At 45.4% G+C, this 23,235-nt stretch overlaps 3 protein-coding genes across 5 annotated transcripts; all 3 read left to right on the forward strand.

Annotated features, from left to right (window-relative positions):
- The first annotated feature begins 6,012 nt into the window (after window positions 1-6,012).
- Window positions 6,013-10,406, forward strand: LOC118470317 (trichohyalin-like). The gene is made up of 3 exons (XM_035948334.2): window positions 6,013-6,921; window positions 8,284-8,395; window positions 9,184-10,406. The coding sequence occupies exons 1-3, from the start codon at window positions 6,432-6,434 to the stop codon at window positions 9,320-9,322; spliced, it is 741 nt and encodes a 246-aa protein (XP_035804227.1). The 5' UTR covers window positions 6,013-6,431; the 3' UTR covers window positions 9,323-10,406.
- Window positions 10,407-10,688: 282 nt separating this feature from the next.
- LOC129349909 (melanopsin-like) lies at window positions 10,689-13,057 on the forward strand. Its single transcript, XM_055014762.1, is given in 3 exon segments — window positions 10,689-11,655; window positions 11,657-12,115; window positions 12,117-13,057. Coding segments are annotated over 3 exon segments (1,377 nt in total). The 5' UTR covers window positions 10,689-10,981; the 3' UTR covers window positions 12,361-13,057.
- Window positions 13,058-13,076: 19 nt separating this feature from the next.
- Window positions 13,077-20,686, forward strand: LOC111568784 (protein disulfide-isomerase TMX3-like). 3 transcript variants are annotated; one of them, XM_055014766.1, is made up of 16 exons: window positions 13,077-13,145; window positions 13,587-13,635; window positions 13,717-13,759; window positions 14,249-14,372; window positions 14,452-14,497; window positions 15,201-15,281; window positions 15,395-15,494; window positions 15,998-16,075; window positions 16,826-16,892; window positions 17,092-17,190; window positions 18,878-18,935; window positions 19,280-19,333; window positions 19,513-19,569; window positions 19,788-19,917; window positions 20,011-20,079; window positions 20,308-20,686. In XM_055014766.1, exons 1-16 carry the CDS (start codon window positions 13,112-13,114, stop codon window positions 20,497-20,499), a joined length of 1,281 nt encoding a protein of 426 aa, XP_054870741.1. In that variant the 5' UTR covers window positions 13,077-13,111; the 3' UTR covers window positions 20,500-20,686. The 3 variants fall into 3 exon arrangements, with proteins under 3 accessions (XP_054870741.1, XP_054870742.1, XP_054870743.1); XM_055014767.1 differs by having other exon boundaries at window positions 19,516-19,569; XM_055014768.1 differs by lacking the exon at window positions 13,077-13,145 and adding an exon at window positions 13,159-13,338.
- The last annotated feature ends 2,549 nt before the right edge of the window (window positions 20,687-23,235 follow it).

The following is a 23,235-nucleotide window of genomic DNA, read 5'->3' on the forward strand; positions in this document are numbered from 1 at the left end:
TTAAAAACGTCTTCAAATTATAAAAAATACACAAAATTACAAAAATGTGTAAAAAAGTATTTGAACTTTGTTTAAGTGGACTCAACAATTGTTCAAAAACGTACGAAAATCCATCCAAAAAGAAATTTGTTTTACTTTGCTGTAATTTGACTAAGACTGAAAGTCTTGAAATGCCTAAAATGTCTCAGTATTGTTCAAAATGTCATTTAAATCATACAAAATTACTTGTAAATTGTTTAGAAACTCAAAAACAGTGCTTTAAGGGGCGCCCGTATAGCTCAGCGCGTTGAGCAGGCGACCTATGTACAGAGGCTGGTCCCCAACGCAGCTGGCCCGGGTTCGATTCCCGCTCGTGGCCCTTTGCTGCATGTCTTCCCCGACTCTTCTCCCCCTGTTTCCTGTCTTTCTCTCACTGTGCCTATCCAATAAAAAGGCCAAAAAAAAAACTTTAAAAAAAAAAAAACAGTGCTTTAAAAAATTATTCAAAATTAGACAATTACCCACAATGACCAAAATTTGTCCATGTAGACTCAACATTCGTTAAAATCATACGAAAATCTGTTCAAAATGAAACAAACATCGTCCAGAATGACTTTTTATTTTTCTCTAATAGTTGTGACCAACCACCTAACAACTTTAAAGTTCACCCACAATCACCTTTAAAGTTTTCTTTGGTGGATTATCAGAAACCAGAAACACATCCAGGAACCAATGATTGTTTCTAGGACTCTGAACTGTTCACACTAGGATACATCCCATAATACTGATGATCACTAGGATACATCCCATAATATTGATGATCACTAGGATACATCCCATAATACTGATGATCACACTAGGATACATCCCATAATACTGATGCTCACAGCTGTTTATAGAGGAAATGAACAGAAACCAGATTCAGTGTTCAGACTGTGACACCTGGATGGATTTAAACTGACCTGATGTCAGTTTTTTTCAGAACTGATGTGTTTTTTATTGAAGATTGGTCAAGTTACATGAAACCTGGCAAAAAAGAATCACTCAAAAATAATCCCAATTTTTTAAGTATTTGTCAAAAATGGCTCAAAAAATTGTTCAAAATGACAAAAGACATCCAAAATTACACTAAATTGTACCAAAATTATGAAAATTTGTCCAAATAATGACAAAAAACTTCAAAATAGACTCAGTATTTCCCCAAATGATTTCAAAAATGTTCAAAAGGACCTGAAATGTGTCCTAAATGACTCAAAAGTTGTCCAGAATTGGTCAAATCTGGATGGTCTTCAGACTGTGACACCTGGATGATTTAAACTGATCCAGTGTCAGTTTTTACCAGAACTCAGATGTGTTTCTCCTCCTAAATGTCATGGTTCTATCTGCTGGACTGATGAAGTTCTGAGGATCAGAAATGATGGAAAAAGTCCATTAAAAAGTGATAAATCTGGACCCACCTCTATGGACTTCAAGGACCTGGAATGTTCTAAGTGAGACTGTTGTGTTTATAACAGATGTAGTGGAAATTGGCTCAAAGGGGAAAAACGACGGGAGAAAGGAGCGGGTTTGCAAACAGCGGCTTTTCGTTTATTAACGTCTATATCGTGCCGCCTTCATGACACCTCTCCTTCTCTTGTCCGGCTACATTGTCGCACACAGAACACGCCAGGGTGCATTACTGCCCTCTTGTGGTGGTTATGAGTAACAACGCTCAACCTTAAACCCAAATTGACATTTAACAATGCATCCTGGTTTTCTTACAACTACACATTTTCTTTAAACACCACAGAGACTAAACTGAAAGACTGGAAGCAGGAAAGGAGAACGTCCCCTGGAGAAAATTCTAGAGTAGACTTACCGACAACTTGAGAAAGTTCTAGAGTAGACTACTCTAGAACTCTAGGTCTACTCTAGAACTTTCTCCAGGGGACGTTCTCCTCTATGGACTTCAAGGACCTGGAACTCTGGAGATATTTCCAGTATGAAGGTAGAACTCTGATCATTAATAAAGAACCTGGTGGTTCTGAGGAACTTTTTGCAGACGTGGTTGACTTGAACAAACAGTAATGATGTCATTTCCTGCCTGTGTTGCTGTTTGTGGTAATCAACAGTCTAAACAGCTGATTGGTGGACCTGCTGACCCCGCCCCTCTGAGGTTAATCAGCTTGTAGAGGATAATCTCTCCCACACCCTGAACCAGTTTAACTAACCCACAGCGTCTCCATGGCAACACGCTGGTAACCAGCCCTGATCTCATTTATTAGTTGCTGGATCAGTTTAATCCTCGACGGGTGAAACAGGAAGCTGAACGTTGGAGCTGCTGATCATGTGCAGAGTTCAGGAGGATGAAGGGATGAAGGAGAGCAGATGAACCTTCAGACACGTGTTCAGCCGAGCAGCTACCAGGTGGAGACACTTTATTCTACATGTCTTATTCACAAAAGTGTTTCATCAGATCCTGGAGAACCAGAACCAGAACATTCCTCCTGGTTCTGGTTCTCCCGGACCCACTCAGCTGAGACCAAAACATTCAGAGAGTTTCAGGTTGAACTGCAGGCAGTGTTTCCTCAGAGAGACTAAAATAAATGCAGCAGAAACATAGACCAGAGGAGCAGGTAGTTGGAGATCCATCCAGCATGGAGGAACATCTACAGATGATGAGCAGAGTAGAGAGGAAACACGGAGACAGAAAAACATCAATGTAGCCAGGCTGACAAAGAGTCAGAGCTCTGTTGAACCTTGTATTCCTTTAGCTTTGAGCAGTAACAACTTCATGAGCTTCTTTACAAATAAAATTATTATGATTAGAGAAAAAATTAATCTGGCCCTTCCTACAAATGTCACAGATGTATCATCGAGTACAGATACTTTAGAATTGGCTGTAAGACCAGATGGATATTTAGAATTTTTCACTCCCATACATCTCTCTGAACTAATTTCAATAGTTTCTACATCCAAACCATCGACATGTCTTTTAGATCCTATCCCAACTAGACTGTTCAAGGAGGCTTTACCTTTAATTAATTCCTCAATGTTAGATCTGATTAATCTCTCTCTAGTAACAGGTTATGTACCACAGGCTTTTAAGGTTGCTGGAATCAAACCTTTACTTAAAAAGCCCACTCTAGATCCAGATGTTTTAGCCAACTATAGACCAATTTCCAACCTCCCATTTCTCTCCAAAATTCTGGAAAGAACAGTTGCAAATCAATTATGTGAACATTTACAAAGGAATAGCTTGTTTGAAGAGTTTCAGTCAGGCTTCAGAGTGCATCATAGCACAGAAACAGCTCTGGTGAAAGTTACTAATGACCTTCTCATAGCGTCATATAATGGACTGGTCTCTATACTTATTTTATTGGACCTTAGTGCAGCATTCGATACAATCGACCACAAACTTTTATTACAGCGACTAGAACATTCTATTGGCATTAAAGGGACAGCACTGGACTGGTTTAAATCCTACTTATCAGACAGGTTCCAGTTTGTGCATGTCAACAATGACTCTTCTGAGCATACTAGGGTTAATCATGGAGTTCCTCAGGGTTCTGTCTTAGGACCAATACTGTTCACATTATACATGCTTCCCTTAGGCAACATTATTAGGAAGCACTGTATTAATTTCCATTGTTATGCTGACGACACTCAATTGTATTTATCTATGAAGCCAAATGAAACTAATCAGCTAGCTAGACTGCAAGATTGTCTTAAGGACATAAAGACCTGGATGACCTATAATTTCTTACTACTAAATTCAGACCAGACTGAAGTCATTGTATTTGGCCCCAAACATCTTAGAGAATTGCTTTCAAAGCATATAGTTACTCTGGATGGCATTACATTGGCCTCCAGTACTACTGTGAGGAACCTCGGTGTTATCTTTGACCAGGACATGTCCTTTAACTCGCACATAAAACAAATCTGTAGGACTTCCTTTTTCCACCTGAGAAATATTGTGAAAATCAGGAACATCCTGTCTCAGAGTGATGCAGAAAAACTAGTCCATGCATTTGTTACTTCTAGGCTTGACTACTGTAATTCCTTATTATCAGGTTGTCCCAATAGCTCTCTGAAACATCTACAGCTGATCCAAAATGCTGCAGCCAGAGTACTGACGGGAGTTAGCAAGAGAGATCATATTTCTCCTATATTGGTTTCTCTTCATTGGCTTCCTGTGAAATGTAGAATAGAATTCAAAATCCTTCTTCTGACATATAAAGCTCTTAACAACCAATCTCCATCATATCTTAAAGACCTGATAGTACCATATTATCCTAGCAGAACTCTTCGCTCTCAGACTGCAGGCTTACTTGTTGTTCCTAGAATCTCTAAAAGTAGAATGGGAGGCAGAGCCTTCAGTTATCAGCTCCTCTCCTGTGGAATCAGCTCCCAGTTTGGGTTCGGGAGGCGGACACCCTCTCTATTTTTAAGACCAGGCTTAAAACCTTCCTTTTCGACAAAGCTTATAGTTAGGGCTGACTGGGGGACCCTGACGGGGTATGCTTGTGTTTTCATTTGCACAACTGACTTCCCCTCTTGACGTCCCTTTAGTTCTGCCCCTAGTTATGCTGCTATAGGCCTAGGCTGCTGGGGAACCTCTCTTGATGCACTGAGCCCTTCTCTAACTACCTATGTATTTACTATATATACCATTATTGCATTACATTCACTCTGTTTCTTTCTGTGTCCTTTCTCCGAGTGTCCCTGGTCCCAGAGCTGGATGCTGGATGCTGGATGCTTCAGATGTGTGGCTGTGTTTTATGGTCCTTGTGTCCCACCCCCCCACCTCTCTATCTCTACCCCTCTACCTCTTCTCCTCTACCTCTATCCCTCTACCTCCATCCCTCTATCGCTACCTTTCTACCTCTTCTGTCCCTCTCAACCCACCCGGCCAGCAGCAGATGGGTCCCCCCACATTAGAGCCGGGTTCTACTCGAGGTTTTTTTCCCTGTTAAAGGGTGTTTTCCTGCCACTGTCTCCTTAGGGCTGCTCTGGGGGTTCAGGCATATGGGTTCTGTAAAGCATCTCGAGACAATTTGACTGTAATTGGCGCTATATAAATAAAATTGAATTGAATTGAATTGAATAAGAGACACAAAATGACAGAAACAAGACATAAAACGTAAAAAATGAGACATAAAATGACCCAACTAACACGCAAAAGGACAAAAATGAGACCAAAAAGTGACACAAAAGGGCAAAAAACAGGACAAAGTGACAGAAGCAAGACATAAAATGACACAAATTAGACTCAAAATGACAAAAATGAGACAGAACGCCATAAAACAGGAAGTAAGCAACAGAAATGTGACACAAAAAAACAAGACAAAATGACAAACTGACAAATGAGACACTACACAAGACAGAAAATAACAAAAAACACAAAATGACAAAAAGGAGACCAAAAAATGACTAAAAAAGGAAAACACGAGAAAATGACACAAAATGAGACACAAAACAACAACAAGATAGAAAAAATGACCACAAACACACAAAATGTAAAAAAATGAGACACAAAATGACAAAATCATCATGAAAGGACCCAAATGACAATGATAAATCTGTGCAAAAAAAGTGCAAAAATGACTTCTAAACTGTCTGAAAAGGCATGAACTTGAGCAGAAGTGTTAAAAAAAATGATTGTAAATGTTCCTAAACCTGTTAGAAATGAACATGAGGAAAACCAAAGCTACTGGATAAATAAAGTAAAAAAAAAAAAAGAGTCGGGAGCTCCGAGCCGCTGCGTCTGTGCGCGCCGCCATCTTAAATTCAGCAGAAACAGAGAACAGAGGAGAAGGTTGTTGGAGATCCATGCAGCATGAAGAAACATCTACAGATGATGAGCAGAGTAGAGAGGAAACATGGAGATAGAAAAACATCTACAGGATGAGGAGATGGTAGGAGCTTCAGGAGAAACCAACTGATGGAAGATGTTTCTAGAAACATCTTCCATCCTCCAGCTGGTTTCTCCTGAAGTTCCTACCATTAACAGGACCTGGATGACTAAGAACCTCCAGAGAACAATAAGGAGAACATTAGTTGAGAGAAACTGGTTCAGACTCAGGATCTGAAATAGTCTTGGATTGTGGCTGAGATGAAACGTGAAACAATCAAGGACATGATCAGCGTCTTTCATGGTTCCTGAGATGTTGTTCAGACTAAACTTTCTACAGATAGTTGGAGAGCAGAGGAACCCTGATGACTGTTGTCCTTCAGAAGGTGAGAACATGTTGAATCGCCTTCAGGTTGACCTGTCATCATCCAGAAGATCAGAGAGCAGCTCACAGCTTAGAGGAGGGTCTCAGCTCTAAATCTGACCTGACCTACATCCAGCTGGGATCACGGCTTCAGTCCAACTCCTTCGTCTGAGGAGGCCACACCAGCTTCTGAGGACAGAGCAGCATCTGGACAGCTGCTGATGGCCACCTCTGTTTCATCAGCGTGACGACCAGATGCTGTTCATGGAGCCAGCTGCTGGAGATGTGACCTTTGGAAAGGAGGAGGTGCAGACCTTCAAACAGCAGGAGGAGGTCCAGACCTTCAAACAGCAGGAGGAGGTCCAGACCTTCAAACAGCAGGAGGAGGTGCAGACCTTCAAGCAGGAGGAGGAGGTCCAGACTTTCAAACAAGAGGAGATCCAGACTTTTGAGCAACAGGAATCCCAGATGTTCAGACACGTGGAGGTGCAGACCTTTGAGCAACAGGAGGTTCAGATGTTCAGACCGGAGGAGGTGCAGACCTTCAGAGAGGAGGACGTCCAGACCTTCAAACAGCAGCAGGAGGTCCAGATGTTTAGAGAGAATGAGGTCCAGATGTTCAAGCAGGAGGAGGTCCAGATGTTCAGAGAGGACGAGGTCCAGATGTTCAAGCAGGAGGAGGTCCAGATCTTGATGGCGGAGATTCAGGAGGTCCGAGTCTTCCAGAGTCCGGTGACGTTGTCAGGTCAGTTCCATCTCCTCTGGTTCTTCAGCTGGTTGATCTTCTCATCCAGACGTTTATTCTCAGGAACATGCCTGGATCCAGTCTGTTCCTCAATGTTCTTTAGGTGGAACCTCGTAATAAAGATCCAGTAGAACCCTGTCTAAATGTAGTACTAGAGGGTAGGATGTAGTACTAGATGGTAGGATGTACTACTAGATGGTAGGATGTAGTACTAGAGGGTAGGATGTAGTACTAGATGGCAGAATGTACTACTAGATGGCAGAATGTACTACTAGATGGTAGAATGTAGTACTAGAGGGTAGGATGTAGTACTAGATGGTAGGGTGTAGTACTAGATGGTAGGATGTACTGCAGTAAACCTGTTTTCTCGCCATGATGTCAGTAGATGTAGATCAGACGTAGGTCCTGGTTGTTCCACCAGGTGGAGCCTCTTCCTGTTTAGTGCTGTAGAGACCAGAGGATGTTGTTATCATGTCGTGTTAAAGCAGAGAGTGTTGTTGTTTTGTGGGAGTTTAGCAGCAGTGGGCACCATGACAACAACTCCTGAGGAGGAACTGTCATGTTCTTGAAGTGTTTGATGTCGGTCTAAATGTTACTGAATTGAGATTTAACAATAGCAGACACTGAATGTTAGTGATGAAAAGTTCATTTTGCCTTGATCCATTTTTAATCATTTAGTATTTAATACCTGCTGATCCGTTTCTCCAAGATTTTACACATTTAAAGTATTGTAGATCAGCTGTAGTACCTGGATGTCCCACCAGGTGGAGCCTCTTCCTGTCTTACTGTAGCAACCATGGTAGGAGGTCACCTCAGAGAGCATTATGGGAGTTTATCTGGCAGAGGGGAACCATGATGATCCCTTCTGGAAGCTTTAATGACCTCCTGCGTTCATTCCAGCACCTCATGGATCAGTCTGTAGTAGAACAACCAATAAAACACGGGGTTTCTATTATTAATCATCAGTTATTGATGGCAATGATGGACTGATACTGAATATGAAATGATCAGGACATGTTTACCTGGAGGTTGAGACGTCCTCAGAGGGAGGACATGTTTACCTGAAGGTGGAGACATCCTCAGAGGGAGGACATGTTTATCTGGAGGTGGAGATGTCCAGGAGGTGGGGACGTCCTCAGAGGGAGGACATGTTTACCTGGAGGCGGAGATGTCCTCAGAGGGAGGACGTGTTTATCTGGAGGTGGAGACGTCCAGGAGGTGGAGACATCCTCAGAGGGAGGACATGTTTACCTGGAGGTGGAGACGTCCTCAGGGGGAGGACATGTCTGCCTAGATTTGGGGACGAGGACCATCAAACATCTGGTGGTGTTAACCAGCCATTTGCTTCTGTCTCTTGTCCAGAGGTGATGACATCCAATGGCTTCTGTCTGGCCAACAGCGAGACCATCCTGTTTGACTTGACCCCACCCACACAGGAAGTCCCGATCCAATCAGATGACCCCACAGGCCGGCGGTGAGCTGTCAATCAATTCCAAGTTTATGTCATCGCTGAATGTGTCTCCATGTGTCATGTTCATGTATGTTCAGGTACGTTCAGGTACATCCAGGTATGCTCTGATACATTCAGGTACATTCAGGTACATCCAGGTATGCTCTGATACATTCAGGTACATTCAGGTACATTCAGGTACGTTCAGGTACGTTCTGATACATTCAGGTACATTCAAGTTCATTCAAGTACATTCAGGTACGTTCAGGTACGTTCAAGTATGTTCTGATACATCCAGGTACGTTCAGGTACATTCAGGTACGTTCAGGTACGTCCAGGTACGTCCAGGTACGTTCTGATACGTCGAGGTATGTTCTAATACGTCCAGGTATGTTCAGGTACATTCAGGTATGTTCAGGTACGTTCTGATACGTTCAGGTACGTTCAGGTACGTTCAGGTACGTTCAGGTACGTCCGGGTACGTTCTGACCTTAACACTTTTATTGTGTTATTTACCAGTTGTTTGTTTACTGTGTTTTGTTGTTACTATCTTCTTTACCCAACAGTAAATGTTTACGTGTTTAGTTTACTTGTTGTTTATTGTCTTGTTCAGTATTTTGTTTGCTTTGTTTTTGTTTATTTGCTGTTCAGTTTACCGGTTGTTTACAGTTTGTTTTGTTGTTGATTGTGGTTTGTTTACCATTTTGCTTACCCAGTGGTAAATATTTGTTTTCTATTGTTTGTTTTTGGTGTTGTTTACCAGACAGTAAATATTTGTTTGTTTGCTTGTTTGTTTGTTTGTTGTGTCTCAGACCGAGTGTCGGGACTGAAGTCTGTCTGCAGCTCTGCCATCCGTCCGTCTCTCCTCACCTTTTCCGTGGTTTCACAGGGAGGATGGGTCAATTGATGAAGAGGCGGCGTTTCAGGCGAAACGCGGCCCCGCCCCCCTGACGCATCACCTGCTGCTCACCTGGATGCAGGAGACAGACATCCTGGACTGATACTGTCGAGGACAGTCATCATGGTGACACTCACCTCATCCATCGATCGATTGATTGATCAGTGGATGGACTGATGGACTCCTGGTACATTGTGGGAGATTAAACTGGTCTCTGTGTGGACAAGTTAGTTTCCACTGCTCCACATCTGTCCAGCATCTGTCTAATGTCTGCCCAACATCTGTCTAAAATCTGTCAAATATCTGTCCAACATCTGTCTAATATCTGTCTAATATCTTTCCAACATCTGTCCAACATCTGTCTAATATCTGTCCAACGTCTGTCTAATATCTGTGCAACATCTGTCCAACATCTGTCTAACATCTGTCTAGTATCTGTCCAACATCTGTCCAACATCTGTCTAAAATCTGTCCAACATCTGTCTAATATGTGTTCAACATCTGTCCACATGCCCAACATTTTCCAACATTTATCCAACAACTGTCCAACATCTGTCCAACTTCTGTCCAACATCTGCCCAACATCTGTCTAATATCTGTCCAATTTCTGTCTAACATCTGTGCAACATCTGTCCAACATCTGTCTATTATCTCTCCAACATCTAACATCTGTCCAACATCTGTCCAGTATCTGTTCAACATCTGTCTATTATCTCTCCAACATCTAACATCTGTCCAACTTCTGTCCAACATTTGTCCAACTCTGAACACAGTCCATCCATCCATCCATTATCTATACACCGCTTAATCCTCACTAGGGTCGCGGGGGGTGCTGGAGCCTATCCCAGCTGACTTATGGTGAAGGCAGGGGACACCCTAGACAGGTCACCAGTCTGTCGTAGGGCTACATATATAGACAAACAATCACTCACACATTCACACCTACAGGCAATTTAGAATAATCAATTAACCTCAGCATATTTTTGGACTGTGGGAGGAAGCCGGAGTACCCGGAGAAAACCCACGCATGCACAGGGAGAACATGCAAACTCCATGCAGAAAGATCCCGGGAAAGCCGGGACGTGAACCAGGGATCTTCTAGCTGCAAGGCGAAAGTGCTAACCACTACGCCACTGTGCAGCCCACAGTCCATCCATTGGTTAATTATTATAATCAGTGAATCTTTGTATTGAACTGATGAAAACATGGAAAATAAAACTCCACATTAAACACTGTTACAGATTTAATGTGGCTCATTGCTCCAGTTTCAGTGACGGCTGGAAATATCTGGACTGTCTTCACCTCCAGATGGTCTGAAGTCTGACAAACATGAACCTGGAAAATAAAGGTCTGTTTGTCAGTGTTTGGCCCGATGACCTTATTTCAGTGTATTTAGGACTCGGACAGGAAACAAACACATCTGACCCCATTTTTTCTGAAGTTCTGAGCTAAAAGCTCATTAACCTGCAGCAACGAGGTCACATCTGGAGCAGATGTTGACGAACCCTGAGTGCATGGAGTTAATGGATCATTGTTCAATAGTCCTCCGTCATCCATTGATCAGCCTCACGTAAAGAGCTGCAGCAGGACAGAGCGACTGCAGAGCAACCGCAGAGCGACCGCACAGTGAGAACCAGCCGAGAACAAGCCGAGAACCAGCCGAGAACCAACCGAGAACCAACCAAGAACCGACCGAGAACCAGCCGCCAGCAATGAGCCTCGTCCACGCCAGCGGGACGCCGTCTCTCTGCTCTCTGGGTGGAAACTGCAGCGCTCATCATCTCCACATCAGGACGTCTCAGCTGGTCCACCCTCTTGGCCACGCCCCCACACACAGCTCCTACCTGCAGCCTCACCTGTTCCCTACTGTGGACGTCCCTGACCACGCCCACTACATCATTGGCTCCGTCATCCTGTTGGTCGGGGTGACGGGCATGCTGGGAAACGCTCTGGTCATCTACGTGTTCTGCTGCAGTCGGACACTGCAGTCACCTAGCAACCTGCTGGTGGTCAACCTGGCGGCCGCTGACTTCCTGATGTCTCTGACACAGTCTCCGGTGTTCTTTGTGGCGAGCCTGCACTGCCGCTGGGTGTTCGGAGAACTGGCCTGCGAGCTCTACGCCTTCTGCGGCGCTCTGTTTGGTATTGCATCCATGATGACGCTGACGGCCATCGCAGCGGACCGCTGCCTCGCCATCACGCGGCCAATGGCGCTGGGTGGGGCGAGTCAGCGGCGGGTGCTGGTGGTGGTGGCGGGGGTGTGGCTGTACTCGCTGGGCTGGAGTCTGCCGCCGTTCTTCGGGTGGAGCGCCTATGTCCCCGAAGGCTTGCAAACGTCCTGCAGCTGGGACTACATGAGCTTCACGACCGCCGTGCGTGCCTACACCGTTCGCCTTCGTCTTCTTCCTGCCGCTCGCCGTCATCGCCGGATGCTACCTGGCCATCTTCCGGGCGGTGCGGCGAGCGAGCCAAGAGGTGGAACGGCTGAGCGGTCGACAGACCAACAGGGCGTATGAGCGTCTGCGTGGCGAGTGGCGGCTGGCCAAAGTGGCTCTGGGAGTGATCGTGCTTTTCGTGGTGTCCTGGTCGCCGTATTCTGCCGTGGCTCTGACCGCCACCGCCGGCTATGCCCACCTGCTGACTCCATACATGAACTCTGTTCCCGCCGTCGTCGCCAAGGCCTCCGCCATCCACAACCCCATCATCTACGCCATCACGCACCCCAAGTACTGTGCCGCCATCGGCCGCCGCGTGCCGCTGCTGCGTGCCGTGCTGCAGCTGCAGGAGAAAGACCTGCGCTCATCACTCAGCTCCAGCGCCGTGTCATCTCACCGCACGACACTCACCAGGAGTCGGCCTCGCCACCGTCCGGACCGACGGCCGCTGGGGGAGGAGCCGACTGTCCTCAGCATCCGACAGCGAGTCCTGCTGGACGGAGAGCGAAGCTGACGGGTCCAGTTCAGGATCAGCCGCTTTCAGCCGGCAGCCATCCGCCGACGTCATGACTGAGCCCACAAGCTCCGCCCCTTCCTCCCTGCAGCCTGATGGGGGCGCCATGACGGAGACTAAAGCTCTGCTGGTCCCTCTCTGACACCTGCTGCTCACCTGTCCCCGCCCCTCATCACATGACCCGCTCTCATGCACGTGGCCCCGCCCCCTACGGCTGCACCACCAAAGAAGAAGAAAGAAGGATTTGATTGGACGGAGAGAAAACAGCTGGTGATGACATCACTGCAGATCCTGGAGCTCAGACCTGCTTTAGAGTTATTGATTGATTATTGGCACCAATCAGCATCTAAGGCAGCGGATTTATGAAGCAAAGCTGAAGACTGATTGATCGATTGATTTCTTTTTGTTAATAAAGTTCAGAACAAACTTTATTTTTCTCGTTCTGATGTTTCAAGTAAAGTTTTTTTCAGTTTGAATTAAATAATGGTTGACTTATTGACAGGTATTCATAATTTATTGCCGATTTATTGACACTCCTGATTTATTGATGAGTTTATGATTTATTGATGAGTTTATGATTTACTGATAATTTCTGATTTATTGATGAGTTTCTGATTCATTGACCAGCCTGCAGCTCACGTGGATGTTAATAAATGATCCTCTCATCTGGTTTCCTGGTGAATGAGTCCTGAGAGTTGGACTGATCGATACCTGATCAAACATATTGATCGTGTGTGTGTTCGCTGCCCCCTGCTGCTCACATTTGTCCCCCTGCAGCTTTAATCTCAGCCATATGTTCTGCTGTTCATGTGAAGCAGCTGTGAATAAAGTTTGAGTGGGTTGAATGAGGTCCGTTAATCCGTCAGATTAGCTCCGTGGTTAATCCAGTCAACATGTTGGACAGAAGGAGCTCCACGCTGCTCACAGGTACGTCCACCTTCTCCTGGAATAAAGTTCAGCTTTAACTCCACACAGAAAAGTTCCATCTCTTTGTTCTTCTGCTCTCAGCTCATTGAAGGTTCAGGTTCTGTTTCCTGTGGTTCTGCTGATTTCAGATCTGATGGATTAAGCTTCAGTCTGCTGCTTATTGCAACTCATCTAACTGATGAGCAGATCTGAGGTCAGTCAGCTCCACAGAAAACTCTCCTCTGTAGTTTAAACAGCTTCTCCCAGAGCTTTTAGCAGCAGCACATGGTCTTCTTCAGCTGCCTGAAGCTCCACAGCAGCAGAGCAAGTAGCCGCTGAGTCAGGAGGTCCAGACTAGGACAGTTTATCATCAGAGAGCAGAAACATCAGCAAAGATCAGGAGGAACCTGGAGAAGAGCCAGGAAACAGCAGCTTCACCGATTATTTGTTTATTTACTCCAGTGCTGCTGTTTGTGTCGGCGTCCGCCTTCGTGGAGGAGCTCGATGACTCGTGAGTAAAAACTAATTCAGTCCTATGTTCAGATCAGACTGAAGATCAAGAACAGTAACCAATGTGATTGATTGGTTTCAGCTTCATGGAAAGAAAAGGAGCCGAAGACATCTGGCTCATCAAGGTACGCCTGGGTACTGTGTGTACTGTGTACTGCGTGTACTGTGTACTATATACTGTGTACTGTGTGTACTGTGTACTGCGTGTACTGTGTACTATATACTGTGTACTGTGTACTGTGTGTACTGTGTACTGTATACTGTGTACTGCGTTTACTGTGTACTATATACTGTGTACTGTGTACGCTGTGTACGCTGTGTACTCTGTGTACTGTGTACTGTGTACTGTGTACTGTGTACTCTGTGTACTGTGTACTGTGTACTGTGTACTGCGTGTACTGTGTACTCTGTATACTGTGTACTCTGTGTACTGTGTACTCTGTGAACTGTGTACTTTGTGTACTGTGTACTCTGTGTACTGTGTACTCTGTGTATTCTGTGTACTGTGTACTGTGTACTCTGTATACTGTGTACTGTGTACTGTGTACTCTGTGTACTGTGTACTGTGTACTCTGTATACTGCGTTCACCCTGCTGTTCCGTGTCTCGCTGTAGTTCTACGCCCCCTGGTGTACATTCTGTAAACAGCTGGATCCTGTGTGGCACCAGATTGGATCAGAACTCAGGAGTCTCGGGTCTCCGGTCCAAGTCGGCAAATCAGACGCCACCGCCAGCCCCGGTCAGTGACTGCCAGCCAATCAGAGCAGACGTGACATCAGACCTCTGAGGGTTGCTGCTCATGTTGTTTCTCGTCACAGGTTTGGCCAAAGAGTTCCGGATCAGAGGTTACCCCGCCATACTCATGTATGTGTCACGGTGACATCGCAGAAAGTGTCTTGTTTTACTTTAGAAATCTGTTTTCATAGGTAGAGTTATTCTGTAGGTGTTACAGTTTATTCTGCAGGTGTTACAGTTTATTCTGTAGGGGCTACAGTTTATTTTGTTACAGTTTATTCTGTTAGAGTTTATTCTGCAGGTGTTACAGTTTATTCTGCAGGTGTTACAGTTTATTCTGCAGGTGTTACAGTTTATTCTGCAGGTGTTACAGTTTATTCTGTAGATGTTGCAGTTTATTCTGTAGGTGTTACAGTTCATTCTACAGGTGTTACAGTTCATTCTACAGGTGACAGTTTATTCTGCAAATGTTACAGTTTATTCTGTTACAGTTTATTCTGCAGGTGCTACAGTTTATTCTGTAGGTGTTACAGTTTATTCTGTAGGTGTTACGGTTTATTCTGCATATGTGACAGTTTATTCTGTAGGTGTTACAGTTTATTCTGCAGGTGTTACAGTTTATTCTACAGGTGTTACAGTTTATTCTGTAAATGTTACAGTTTATTCTGTTACAGTTTATTCTGCAGGTGTTACAGTTTATTCTGTAGGTGTTACAGTTTATTCTGCCGGTGTTACAGTTTATTCTGCAGGTGTTACAGTTTATTCTACTACAGATTATTCTGCAGATGTTACAGACTATACAGATGTTCTAACAGGTGTTTTTGGTCTCCAGGTTAAAGAAAGATGTGACATATAATTATTTAGGACCAAGAACTAAAGATGGAATCATGGACTTTGCTGATCGAGTCGCAGGGTGAGTCCAGACAGCTGACATTGAAACGCTGCAATACCACTGAACAGAACATCACAGTGATGTCACAGTAATGTCACAATTATGTCACAGTCAGTGTTTGTCGTGTCATTCAGGCCGCTGATTCGATCTCTGACCAGTCTGCAGCTCTTCCAGCATGCAATGAGCCGCCATGATGTCATGTTCGTTTACGTCGGCGCCACGTCACAGCTGAAGGTACACACACACACACACACACACACGCACACACACACACACACACACACACACACGCACACACACACACACCCACACACACGCGCACACAACACACACACAGACACATACAACACAACACACACCCACACACACACACTCACAGACTCACACATACAACACACATACAACACACACACACACACACACACACGCACACATACAACACACATACAACACACACAAACACACACACACACATACAACACACACACAACACACGCGCACACACATACAACACACACACAACATACACACACACACATACAACACACACACACACACACACACACACAGACACACGCACATGCACACGCACACGCACACACACACACACACACACACACACACACACACACACACACACACACACACACACACCTACACCTACACACACACACACACACACACACACACACACACACACACACACACACACACGCTGACCTAATGTGTGTTTTCAGACAAACTACACATCAGCAGCAGAGACTCTGATCATTGGAACCTACTTCTTCTCTGCCACCAGAGACGTTCTACCCAAGGTCTGAGAACATCAGCGTGTGTTTCAGGCTGTAGTTTGTGCGTTTCAGGCTGTAGTTTGTGCGTTTCAGGCTGTAGTTTGTGTGTTTCAGGCTGTAGTTTGTGTGTTTCAGGCTGTAGCTTGTGTTTCAGGCTGTAGTTTGTGTGTTTCAGGCTGATGTTTGTGCGTTTCAGGCTGTAGTTTGTGTTTCAGGCTGTAGTTTGTGTGTTTCAGGCTGTACTTTGTGTGTTTCAGGCTGTAGTTTGTGCGTGTCAGGCTGCCGTTTGTGTGTGTCAGGCTGCAGTTTGTGCGTTTCAGGCTGTAGCTTGTGTGTTTCAGGCTGATGTTTGTGCGTTTCAGGCTGTAGTTTGTGTTTCAGGCTGTAGTTTGTGTTTCAGGCTGCAGTTTGTGCGTTTCAGGCTGTAGCTTGTGCGTTTCAGGCTGTAGTTTGTGTTTCAGGCTGTAGCTTGTGTGTTTCAGGCTGTAGTTTGTGTGTTTCAGGCTGTAGTTTGTGTGTTTCAGGCTGTAGTTTGTGTGTTTCAGGCTGTAGCTTGTGTGTTTCAGGCTGTAGTTTGTGTGTTTCAGGCTGTAGTTTGTGTGTTTCAGGCTGTAGTTTGTGTTTCAGGCTGTAGCTTGTGTGTTTCAGGCTGTAGTTTGTGTGTTTCAGACTGTAGTTTGTGTGTTTCAGGCTGTAGTTTGTGTGTTTCAGGCTGTAGCTTGTGTGTTTCAGGCTGTAGTTTGTGTGTTTCAGACTGTAGTTTGTGTGTTTCAGGCGGTGTCTTTGGCGTCTCTGCCGGCTGTGGTGGTTTTTAAAGACGGGACTTACTTCACGTACAGCGGTGAGATATGAAACTGGTTTATTGGCTGTGTGTTGATGAGGAGCTTGTTTCCATGGAAACAGACTGTGGACAGCAGGGGGCGCTAACCCTCCGGAGTTTGCCATTGAAACTGATCAGTGCTGATGTAGTGGAGGTGTTACCTGGAGCCAATGACATCACCTCAGCCTCGTCTCTGATTGGTTGGTTTCTGTCGTTTCAGAGGAACATGACGGTGACCTGACGGTGTGGATCAACACAGAACGGTTCCCAACCTTCAGTCAGATCGACAGCTACACTCTGTACGCCATGGGAGACTCAGGTAACGCTGTGATGTCACTGTCCACAGGTAGCTCTGAGTGGGACACAGTTGTTTCTACAGATTAGTGTCCAACTGGAACCAGAACCAGGACCAGACAGAACCACAACCACAACCACAACCACAACCACAACCATACAGAACCAGAACCAGAACCAGGACTCTAACCACTCGATGAGACTAAATGAATGCGTCTTTGTTCAGTCTAATGGAGGAGAACCAATCCAGCACCTTAAAGCCCGTCTCCCCCTGAACTTCGACCCACATCATTTTGCCTACAGGGCAAACCGGTTCACGGAGGACACCATCACCACAGCTCTTCACGCAGTCCTGAGCCAGAGCTCCCAGGAACCTACCTCAGGATGCTGTTCGTCGACTACAGCTCGGTGTTCAACACCATCAGCCCTGACATCCTGGTGGAGAAGCTGATGGACCTGGACTTGGACCCCCTCATGTGCTCCTGGATCAAGAGCTTCTTGACCAACTGACCACAGGTTGTGAACGTAGGTCAGCTCCACTCATCCACCTAGGGTTAGGGTTAGGGTCCTAACCCTAACCCTCATCCACCCTGTCACTCAGCACTGGTTCCCCCCAGGGCTGTGTGCTGAGCCCCCTCCTGTAGCCCTCTACATGTACGACTGTTCACCCATCCACCCTCCAACACCATCATTAAGTTTGCCGATGACACCACTGTGGTTGGCCTCATCTCGGGGGGTCATGAAACGGTGTACAGGGAGGAAATACAGGAGCTGGCAGGGTGGTGTTTCAGGAACAACCTGGAGCTGAACACCAAGAAGATCAAAGAGATGGTCATTGATTTCAGGAGACATAAGGGTGTCCGTGCTCCACTGACCATCAATGGGGTTTGTGTGGAAAGAGTGGCCTCCTTCAAGTTCCTGGGGACTCATTTATCTGAGGACCTCACCTGGACAGTCAACACAGCAGCACTGGTTAAAAAGGCACAGCAGAGACTCCACTTCCTCCGAGTGCTGAGGAGGAACCACCTGGAGGAGAGACTGCAGGTGTCCTTCTACCGGGCCACCATAGAGTCTGTACTGACCTACTGTGTGACTGTCTGGTTCTGCAGAGGGTTATCAGGACAGCAGAGAGAATCATCGGCTGTCCTCTGGAGAACATCACGACCTCCTGCTGCATCAGCAGAGGGAAAAAGATCTGGGCAGACAGAACACACCCTGGCCAGAAGCTGTTCAGCCTGCTGCCATCAGGAAGAGACTGAGATCCTCAAAATGCAGGACAAACAGGCTCAGGAACAGTTTCTATCCATGGTCCATCAGACTCCTGAACTCCAAACACCTTCTACCTGAATGCACAATGTCACTTTTTGCTGCTTTCGTGCAATTTCCTAACATATTTATCATATTCTACTGGTTCTCTTTCCATTTCATCTACCTCCCACATTGCACATATCCGGCCTCCTTTGCACATGTCTTTTTTAATATTGTTTTGTTATATATGTACATTTGATTCTATTATTTAATTTTGATATTTTATTTCTTAATGCTTGTTGTTGTGCACCGTCCAGTGGAAGCTATTTATATTTTTGTCATGCCACTTCCTATGACAATGACAATAAAGCCATTCTAATTCTAATTCTAATTCTAAATGAGTCTCTGATGACTCTGAGGCTGCTGATTGGATCAGGTGACGTGACTCCGCCTCTCTCCTGCAGGTAAACTGGTGCTGTTGGCGATGTTGGAGCAGAAACACCTGTGGGACCAAAGCCTGAGGTAACCCTCGCCTGTCAGTCATCATCCATTCATCAGCTCATTGGTTCATTCATTCATCATGATGGCTGTTACCTGTCTACATGTCTACCTGTCTACCTGTCTACCTTTCCACCTGTCCACCTGTATACCTGTCTACCTGTCCACCTGTCTACCTGTCCACCTGTCCACCTGTCTACCTGTCCACCTGTCCACATGTCTACCTGTCCACCTGTCTACCTGTCCACCTGTCTACCTGTATACCTGTCTACCTGTCCACCTGTCTACCTGTCCACCTGTCCACCTGTCCACCTGTCTACCTGTATACCTGTCTACCTGTCCACCTGTCTACCTGTCCACCTGTCCAGGTGTAAGAGTCTGGTGGAGGGAGTGGCTGCAGAGCATAGAGACACCTACCGCAGGTGAGATATTTACCACCAACATCTGCTGAGAGTAAGACCCAAAAATACAACCTGAAGATAACTGTCCGTCCACTTGTCTATCTGTCCACCTGTCCTTCTGTCTACCTGTCCTTTTGTCCACCTGTCCTTCTGTCCACCTGTCCTTCTGTCCACCTGTCTACCTTTCCTTCTGTCTACAGCAGCTTCTACTTTGGCTTCATGGAGGACAGCAGCTACATTAACGGTCTGGTGATGGAGTGAGTTTGTCTCTTTAGTTTCTCACCAGCGTCTCTGATTGGATGTCATTGATTGGATGTCTCTGATTGGATGTCTCTGATTTGATGTCATTGGTTGGATGTCTCTGATTGGATGTCTCTGATTGAATGTCATTGATTGGATGTCATTGATTGGATGTCCCTGACTGGACCTCCCTGATTGGACACCTGTGAGTCACTAACGTTCTTATCATCATCAGTGACATCATTCTGCCGTCCTTCATCATCGTCAACCTGTCCAATGATGGCTACTTCCTGCCGCTGGGCGCCGTGGAGACGGAGCAACAACTGCTGGACTTCATGGACGGAGTCCTGGACGGGAGCGTGGAGGTGAGACAGACTCACCTGGAGACCAGACACCTGTCTGTCTGTCTGTCTGTCTGTCCGTCTGTGTCTCTGACCATCTGTCTGCTTGTGTCTCAGATTCAGGGAGGAAACGGCGTCTCTCAGCGGATCAGACGCTTTGTCTACGACACCAAAGTTACGCTGATGGTGAGTGATGTCATCAATCCACTATCTGTCTGTCTGTCTGTCTATCTGTCTGTCTGTCTGTCTGTCTTGCTATCTGTCTAACTGTCTGTCTGTCTGACTGTCTAACTGTCTGTCTGTCTGTCTGTCTGTCTGTCTGTCTAGCTGTCTGTCTGACTGTCTGTCTGTCTGTCTAACTGTCTGTCTATCTGTCTAATTGTCTGTCTGACTGTCTGTCTTCTGCCCGTCCAGCCGATCTTCACTAAGGCTCCTCTGTTCGGTTGCTTCCTGTTGGGCGTCCCTCTGTCCGTCGGAGTCTTTCTGTGTTATCTCTGCTGTAAGAGGCGGAGCTCTGTGGACGATGATGATGACGATGATGACGTGGCACTGATCGCTACGTTGTCACAGCGGCGCAAAAAGTCAGGCAACAAGAAGTCAGACTGAAGACGGATCCGGACTTTGATCCAGAGCCAGAGATTTTTAAAGATGTTTATTGTTTTTTATGTTGTTTGATTCGACTGAATTTACAAGAAATCATCAAAAAATCATTGAATGTGTTTGTGACTCAGCAGCTCACCTGTCAGGTAACTGCTGCAGCCTGTAGCACCAGAAATAAAGACGTGTAGAAACATCTGGTCCCTGCTGTTCTCTCCGGTCCTGTAGAACGGTCTGATGTTCCTCATTATTATTCTGCAACTGGAAGGAAAAATGTTCTGGATCCTTTGTGTTACCTTAAACCAATCACAGTCATCGTAGGCGGGGCTAAGAACACAGCAAAGGTGCTTTACCCAGAACAATGACAGGTGAATCCTGGTGGTGGAACGTTTACATGCAGGGAGACGAGAACTTTTATTTAAATGGATCATTTACAGAAAGAACCAATCAGGGTTGCCCTACCGCACAAGCTAACGCACAGGCTAACTATCAGGCTAACTATCAGACTAACTGTCAGGCTAACTATCATGCTAACTGTCAGGCTAACTATCAGACTGTCAGGCTAACTATCAGGCTAACTGTCAGGCTAACTCACAGGCTAACTGTCAGGGTAACTATCAGGCTAACTCAGGTTAACTAACAGGCCAACTATCAGTCTAAATGTCAGGCTAACTCACAGGCTGTCAGGCTAACTATCTGGCTAACTGTCAGGCTAACGCACAGGCTAACTGTCAGGTTAACTAAAAGGCTAACTGTCAGGCTAGCTTACAGGCTAAATATTCAGCTAGCTCACAGGCTAACTCACAGGCTAACTGTCATGCTAACTCACAGGCTGTCAGGTTAACTAAAAGGCTAACTGTCAGGTTAGCCCACAGGCTAACTGTCAGGCTAACTGTTAGGCTAACTGTCAGGCTAACTGCCAGTCTAACTCACAGGCTAACTATCAGGCTAACACAGGCTAACTGTCAGGCTGTTAGGCTAACTCACAGGCTATCAGGCTAGCTATAAGGCTCACTGTCAGGCTAACTCACAGGCTAACTATCAGGCTAATTGTCAGACTAACTCACAGGCTAATTGTCAAGCTAAGTGTCAGGCCGACAGCAGATTTTCTCTCTGGTTTAGTCTCTGGTTTAGTCTCTGATTTAGTTCCTAGTTTAGTCTGGTTTAGTCTGGTTTAGTTTTTTGTTTAGTTTCTGGTTTAGTCTGGTTTAGTCTGGTTTAGTTTCTTGTTTAGTTTCTGGTTTAGTCTGGTTTAGTTTCTAGTTTAGTCTGGTTTAGTTTCCTGCAGCTTTGTCCTGACTTTAGTTTTTTAACATGAGAATTAGGACAACAGACCCATGTGATCTGTCACCTGTATAAAACTACTCACCTGTATAAAACTACCCCCCCGTATAAAACTACCCGCCTGTATAAAAACTACCCGCCTGTATAAAACTACCCCCCATATAAAACTACCCCCCGTATAAAACTACCCGCCTGTATAAAACTACCCCCGTATAAAACTACCCCCATATAAAACTACCCCCCGTATAAAACTACCCGCCTGTATAAAACTACCCCCCGTATAAAACTACCCCCCATATAAAACTACCCGCCTGTATAAAACTACCCCCCGTATAAAACTACCCCCCCGTACAAAACTACCCCCCGTATAAAACTACCCGCCTGTATAAAAGTACCCCCCGTATAAAACTACCCCCCGTATAAAACTACCCCCCGTATAAAACTACCCGCCTGTATAAAAGTACCCACCTGTGTGACCTGGAGCTGATTTATCCTGGACTGACTGATCTCTATTCAACACTTACCTTGAAGTCTGTAGGGACTGAAAACACAGTCAGCTGGATTCTCCATCAGAAGCTATTAGAGCACATTCAAAATGACACAGGGCTTCAGTGAAGAATGTGAATAACAATACAATATGATACATTATGTATAATTACCAGACAGCTTTACGTTATGGCTCGTTATACAGACCTGATCAAAATCTTAAGACCAGTTGAAAAATAGCTAGAATTTACCTTTTGCACATTTGGATCTTAATGAGGTTTTAAGTAGAGCTACAATATGCAAAAGCAAGAAGGGGGAGTGAGACAAAAACCACTTTGAAAAAGTAATTTATTGAAAACAACAAGTAAACTGAAATAGGCTGTTTATCAGCTGATCAAAAGTTTAAGACCACAGGCTATAAAAGCCCAAATCTGCTCAAAATTCTCATCTTCTCTCAGGCATTCACATGGTCATGCCCTCCTGATGGCTAAAGTTAAGAAGCTTTCTCTTCTTGAACGTGGTCGGATCGTAGAGCTGCATAAGCAAGGCCTCTCGCAGCGTGCCATTGCTGCTGAGGTTGGACACAGTAAGACAGTCATTCTAAATTTTTTGAAAGATCCTGAGCATTATGGAACAAAAAAGTCAAGTGGTAGACCCAAAAAAATTACACCTGCGCTGAGCCGGAGGATCCGATTGGCTGTCCGTCAAGACACAGGGCGGTCCTCGACCCAAATTAAGGCCCTTACTGGTGCCGACTGCAGTGCAATAACCATCAGACGGCATCTACGGGAAAAGGGTTTCAAAAACAAAAAACCAATTCAAAGACCTCGTCTCCTACAACGCCACAAAACTGCCGTTTAGACTTTGCCAGGGAGCATCAAACATGGGACACTGAAAGGTGGAAAAAAGTTTTATTCTCTGATGAGAAAAAATTTCACCTTGACGGTCCAGATGGCTTCCAACATTACTGGCATG

Source organism: Amphiprion ocellaris, chromosome 10, assembly GCF_022539595.1.
Source record: "Amphiprion ocellaris isolate individual 3 ecotype Okinawa chromosome 10, ASM2253959v1, whole genome shotgun sequence".
NCBI lineage: Eukaryota > Metazoa > Chordata > Actinopteri > Pomacentridae > Amphiprion > Amphiprion ocellaris.

What these genes read in the sequence shown, in the direction of transcription:
- LOC118470317 (XM_035948334.2), top strand. Translation starts at nt 6,432, where the DNA reads ATGCTGTTCATGGAGCCAGCTGCTGGAGATGTGACCTTTGGAAAGGAG. An exon ending in GAGTCCGGTGACGTTGTCAG is followed by an intron (nt 6,922 to 8,283) that starts GTCAGTTCCATC and finishes TCTCTTGTCCAG; the next exon opens with AGGTGATGACATCCAATGGC. An exon ending in GATGACCCCACAGGCCGGCG is followed by an intron (nt 8,396 to 9,183) that starts GTGAGCTGTCAA and finishes GTTGTGTCTCAG; the next exon opens with ACCGAGTGTCGGGACTGAAG.
- LOC111568784 (XM_055014766.1), top strand. Translation starts at nt 13,112, where the DNA reads ATGTTGGACAGAAGGAGCTCCACGCTGCTCACAG. An exon ending in AGACGCCACCGCCAGCCCCG is followed by an intron (nt 14,373 to 14,451) that starts GTCAGTGACTGC and finishes TTCTCGTCACAG; the next exon opens with GTTTGGCCAAAGAGTTCCGG. An exon ending in CATAGAGACACCTACCGCAG is followed by an intron (nt 19,334 to 19,512) that starts GTGAGATATTTA and finishes TTCTGTCTACAG; the next exon opens with CAGCTTCTACTTTGGCTTCA.